Source organism: Etheostoma spectabile, chromosome 6 (genome assembly GCF_008692095.1).
Source record: "Etheostoma spectabile isolate EspeVRDwgs_2016 chromosome 6, UIUC_Espe_1.0, whole genome shotgun sequence".
Lineage (NCBI taxonomy): Eukaryota > Metazoa > Chordata > Actinopteri > Perciformes > Percidae > Etheostoma > Etheostoma spectabile.
This window is the reverse complement of record NC_045738.1, coordinates 6,459,847-6,465,846: the sequence shown is the minus strand read 5'-3', so window position 1 is coordinate 6,465,846 and position 6,000 is coordinate 6,459,847. Positions and strand designations below refer to the sequence as shown.

Below are 6,000 nucleotides of genomic sequence, written 5' to 3'. Positions count from 1 at the left end.
TCATTGTATGCACTGCTGCGTTGCTAAATAAAGGAGATAAATGAAGGAGATAAATGAAGGAGACTTCCCCACAATCTTGACAATTCCTCATTTGCCCTCTCACGTTTGTCAGGTTGGTAATTATTCGGCTGCTGGCCTTTCCTCCTCTTCCTCATCCCAGTCAGTCACCGTAGTTCTAGTGCCAGGCTGAGACTTAACTCCCTTGTGTGACGTCATCGCCGAATTGACTCTATAAACCCGCGAATACCAAAAATGACCAAAAACTAACTTTAAAACTATTTGGAGACATTTTTAAAAATGATATACATATCTCGAGTGCTTTTTGTACCCAATAATCAACAGTGGTGGTTAACTTGCAACATGGGCTGAGCATGAACAACTCGCATCTGCACTGGGGAGTGATAGTGTCTCCTCAGAGTCACCCCAACCCATGGACTGTTCAGAACAGTCAGTAACAAAAACAGGATGAAATGGATTCCAGGCCACTGACTAAGAGCTATTTCCTGTTTATCAAAGAACCTTGTGTTTTTTTTGAGAGTGTTTGGCCTTCAGCCTTTTAGATACATTGCATGCAACATTTAGAACAAGGGTGGCTTTGAAAAATTGATTGATGGCAAATAATGAGTCCGTTTTCTAAAGGAAAGCTTATTTGTAAGAAAGAAGCATAAACGTCCAGATTACATCTGAGATTGACTACCCTGAGGGCAGTGTAAATGTATCCCAATCCATACAAGAAACTAAATACATTTTAAGCAATGGTTTTAGCCATCCCCCTTCAACAATCTGCCGTAATATCCTCACAACCGGCATGCATTGCACCAAGTAGACAGTAATCAACTTTTACAACAATAACATATAACTATTATGTATAATAAATGTTTGAAAGCTTATTGTTATTGTTGGTTTGTTAAGTTTTTGATGGATGATATTAGAAAGCTAGAATATCACCAAAAAGGCAGCAGTGGAGCAAAAGGTGGTAATCTTATCATGATAAATTATTAACATGATTCATTTTATTTATTATATTATTGTATTATAATAAAAATATATATGATATACTGTATGTATTATATATTATAATTAAGCTACATAAAACAGAAGAAATTACAAAGAAACGAAAATGGAAGAAATGACAGGATCCTTTGCGTGTTAAATAGTTTTAAATAGGTTAAATAGGTTGAGGTGCTTCATAAATACTGTGAGTTTTAAAGTGCTTCATCCAGAGTAGCCTAATGCACACAGCCCGGGTTCAGGTTCCTTCAAACAATCGAGCCATCAGGGCTTTCATGTGGTTCAAATTTCACAACTACTACGGGTAGAAAAGTGCCAACACCTCGACTGCAATGATGGTGCTCCAAGAGCGGAAACACTGACCAATTAGAGCAGACTTTTAGACCCTAAAATGTTTCTGACAGGGGGTCAATACAGGTCAATTTATACTGACAGTATAAGAAAAATACTAGACTGAACATTGAAACGTGTAAAATGTTCTAGTAGGAATCCTAAAATACAGAAATGAGCATTACATGGGACCTATAAACACTTTTTTTGGTTGCCAGAGGGAGGGCTTAAACTGGCTGTTGAGAGGATGGGGGCCATCTGCCAGGATACTCTTCGCTTTCTTCCTTGTCCTTTCTGTAAAATGTCGGGTCGAGGGATCCTGGGGTTTACCAACTATTGTGCTTGCCATTGACACAATCCTCGACAGTTTATTAGATCTACAGTTTAGGTTCAACGTGTCTGTGTTAAAAGTGTGCGCGCGTGTGTGTGCGCCCGTGTGTGTGTGTGCGCGCGCGTGTGTGCGCGCGTGTGTGTGTGTGTGTTGGCTGAAGTGGGAGGTGCCATGTCGACGTTAGGAAGTTTACTGAATGTTTTACGGCTAGAGCAGTTTGGTGATGATGGGACACTCTGAAAGATGCTCAGACCCGACAACCTTCTGGAATAGAAATATTTTAAAATGTGAGCCTTGCACTAAACGGAAAGGTAGGCTATGTCAATATTATTGTTATTATTATTATTATTATTATTATGCCTATGTTTTATTGTTATTTTTAACAACATCTACAGGATATGAAATCACCCCTAACTGTGGCAATGGTGACGACGGATCTAAACACGATGTCCCGCACAAAAGGTGCAAAGCCAACACGTTTAATGATGGCAGCGGTGCATACTGTAAACCTTGCTCCTTATGTCCGCTTGGGTTTACCATTTCGAGCCCGTGCACCACGACTACTGACACTAAGTGCGAAGATCCAAGGTACGAAAGCATGTTTAACAATCCGGGAAACGCCAAAATAAAAATACCAAAAATAAATAGCCTATTGATCATGCACTAATTATCCATCCTAAGTAACGCTGGAAATATCTCACCAAAGCATGGCATTACCGTTACAACGTTTTCCGTTTTGTGTTGTGCAAAGCAGAATCCTACTCAGTAATATGTTTTTCTGAATTTCTATAAAAACAGGACGAACACAGTGAGGATGACGCTGGTAAGCATTGTATGTTGTTTTGATTTGGCGTAGCCTACACGATCCCAGTTTCTCTTAACAGCATCGCAACATTTTTACTTTTTTCAGCACGGCCCCAACTGAAATTATTTTAGGATATGACTGCTATCTGTTATGGACTGCTGACATGGGCCAATCATGTGTGTGTGCTCTTGCCAATGAACAGGAAGTTAATGCGTCATGGTTTATTATGTAGACGAAAATGAACCTACTCAAAATATCCCGGTTTCATGGTTTGAGTCATTTAGTGTTGTTTTTTTATTTTTGTTATTATCTTAGAAATTGTTAAGTTGCCTAATTATCAGCAGGTAAATAAAAGTGTTTTAAAAAATAGAATTAAAATAATTCTGAGCAAGTCAAAATCATTAATTCCATAAATTAATCATAAACCTATAGCCTTTTAATCCTTACCATTGTTCTACAAAAAACCTAAGTTCCCTCTTTAAACGAAAGAATAAAAGAGCATTTTTTCTCTCTAACGTGGAACAAAAACAAGACTGATTTTGGTTAGTTGGGCCAGCATAAAAAAGCAAACTGTCAGCACAGTGTACGCTGTTTTCATGTCAGATTCCAACAAACCAAGGATCCAGCTTGAAACCAAATGAAGCTACTTCAACTCCCCCGTCTCCAAAAGTTATTCGTGATGCAGACCTGCTGTGTAAGTTAAACATAGCCTACTCTTGATTATGGCACACATTTCTCATAGTAAAAAATGTTACCTTGACCTTTTTTTTCTTCTTCTATTTTTGCAGGGGCAGTACCGTTGGTGACACTAGTTTCCATCTTGCTTGTGTTAGTTGCTTGTCTAATCTACATGAAGAGGAAAAGAGGTTTGCGTACTGAAAGTAAAAGTTTTAAACACAAGTGAGCCTTAAAGTGAAAACAAAATGCTGGACAAGGCGGGGAAGCTGCACAAAAGGGGGACCACTTCCTTTTACCATTGGAATGTATTTATACTGCGGTGGTCTGGCGTTGGTTATAAAAATGGGTGTCTCTCATTCTTGTGTTTAACACAGGCCAGCACACAGTATTAACCTATAGCAGAAGATCATCATACGTCAATTCAGGGTTCTCTCCTCTGTCTGCCCCACCTGGTAACAACGATCTGGAGGAGATTCTGAGTGAGTGGAAATTACACTGATAACTCTAAATGTACTATGTAGGCCTGTAACTAAATGTTTGAGTCAGTCTGTGACAAAGTGAAAATTCTGTGGTATTAGTAATAGGTGAGGTTTTATACCTCGTGTTTCATGCATCCTGTTCTACTGGAACTGAAACAGTCACAACCAAAGCAATGAGTATGACCTTGGCTGCTGTCACTGTATGTCTATTGCATTATTACTGGAAAAAATCATTACACTGAGCTTGGATAATACCAATTAAATAAAATGATATAGTAAAATGGAAAACACATGCATTTTAACCACCCACATTTTCTTCTGTAGGTCCCAACATCCTGTCAGCACCTTTACAGACAGTGCTGGACAACCTGGATGTTTTAGAAGAGCTGGTGATTCTGTTGGATCCAGAAAGCCAGGGAGTAAAAAACACCAAACATCTGGCGTCTTTTTGCTCCTTCCCTGCCACCTGGATTACTTACACCTACTCTATGAAGGAGAGTAAGAGCCCTCTAAAAGCTGTGTTGGAGGGAGTCACCAGCAGGCACCCTGACTTGACAGTAGGGTACCTGGCTAAGCTGCTCAAACGTATGGAGCGTAATGATGCCATCGCTGTTCTTGGGAAACTAGGACAGGATGTGATGCAGGTGTAATATTCATTCCACATGTGAATGCAAAATTACTGCAAGCTTTGGACTGCAGCTGTTAATCTAAACATGTCTGTGGAATCCACAAAGAAATTATGGAAAAGTGTGGAAAAGGCAGCTTGTCAAACAGATCTGTAGTAAGACAAAGGAAAACTATAGGGAGAGAATGGTTCGATGCAACAACAAAAAAATGAATTGTACATATCATGTTTTTGTTCACTTTTCACAAAGAGTAGTACTCAAGTTGAAAAACAGCTACACAATGTCCTCTGTGGTTGTGGAGAAGTAGGGACTTTTTCTTCCAATCTGGGAATTTGTATTGGCACTCTCTTCTAAAGCATTGCTAGGGAACCAGACAAGACAAATCTACAAGCTTTTCTATTAGCTCTGCCAGATATGGGAAATAGTTCTGGCAGGACTCTATGTTGTGCATTTGAGTACCTGCCTTTGTGCACATGTTGAGCTAATGAAATGTTTTCATTTTTCTGCATTGAACCCCCCTCTAAAAGATCCAGCTTCTATCTTTTAATCTTTGTACATCATCTTTTCAAAGCCTTTTGACATTATTTATCCACATATTGAAATCGGCTACAATTAATAGCCTGATGAATCATTTTTAAACAAATGTTAATTTAGTTTTTTGTTAAACATCTTCTAACATGTCTACGAAGGAGTGTCAGGGCCACATTGAGGGAAAAAAAATGTCTGATAAAGTATACTATTTTTTGAGAAAAAAGTGAAATTACGAGAATAAATTTGTAATTTAATCCGAATAGTCATAATAATGTAATGCAAAAGGTCACATTACAGTGTCAAAATCAGCAATGGTAATGACCACAAGTTACATGCACCAGTTAGTGCCTGATAGGAGGAAATGAAACCTTGCAAGAAATCTCACCTTTTTTTTTTTTCTTTGTACAACTAAAAGTTCCAGAGAACTTCTATATTCTAATCTTTTTACATCATCTTTACCCAGTCGTTTCTATATGTGCTTTAAAGTAGAAACTGCTGGCAGCAGGGGACCTGTTTTCCCCCTGACAACTGAGGCAAGAGTTCAGTCATGTCGTCAGAATGTGATTAGGCTGCATTCGCACACTCAGGCAGTCCTTCATGTGGTCTGGCCAAAAGTCAAGTCTTCCCATTCTTTTTAAAGGGGGTAGTGTAATTAGGCTGCTTTAAAACATTACTACAGTAAAAACAAACCAAAAAAACTTAACTGCCCAGGGGAATGTTTAAAAACTGACTGTTTCCTGCAACAAGGTCCAGCACAAAATCCAGTCCCACCGTTTTTTTTGCTTTCTCAGTGAAATGAAGCTGCCTTCAACTGCGGTAGGAAATGTCTTCTACGAACGATGTGGCAGGAGACAATAATATTGTCTACTTGTGCTACGTTGGGGGTAGGACGTTACACAAATGAGCCATTTGACACTCCCACACTGCCGCACAACCCTGCGGCGAATCCCTGGACTGCCTGGTCTCGCGTGAATGAACGCTTAACGTCAGTGGGCTGTATGAAAGTAGGAAAAAGGCAGCCAAAATCTAGCCTGCTGTCTTGCATCATATCTGCTGATATGATAGAATCCCATTACAGGCCAACACAGTGACCATTATGACTGCTTGAGATAATAAACTTTTTTTACTGAAATGCGTCAGTAACTGCATTAACTGCATTCTGCAAATCTCACTACTTCTTCTAACAGTGGCACTAATGATGTCATATAT

The 6,000-nt window shown here is 39.2% G+C and overlaps 1 protein-coding gene across 2 annotated transcripts; it reads left to right on the top strand.

Annotated features, from left to right (window-relative positions):
• Positions 1-1,734: 1,734 nt before the first annotated feature.
• igflr1 (IGF-like family receptor 1) lies at positions 1,735-5,065 on the top strand. Of its 2 annotated transcripts, none has more exons than XM_032518373.1 (7): positions 1,735-1,983; positions 2,068-2,260; positions 2,471-2,504; positions 3,081-3,171; positions 3,266-3,343; positions 3,530-3,634; positions 3,959-5,065. In XM_032518373.1, exons 1-7 carry the CDS (start codon positions 1,896-1,898, stop codon positions 4,282-4,284), a joined length of 915 nt encoding a protein of 304 aa, XP_032374264.1. In that variant the 5' UTR covers positions 1,735-1,895; the 3' UTR covers positions 4,285-5,065. The 2 variants fall into 2 exon arrangements, with proteins under 2 accessions (XP_032374264.1, XP_032374265.1); XM_032518374.1 differs by having other exon boundaries at positions 1,737-1,983; positions 2,471-2,495.
• Positions 5,066-6,000: the final 935 nt, after the last annotated feature.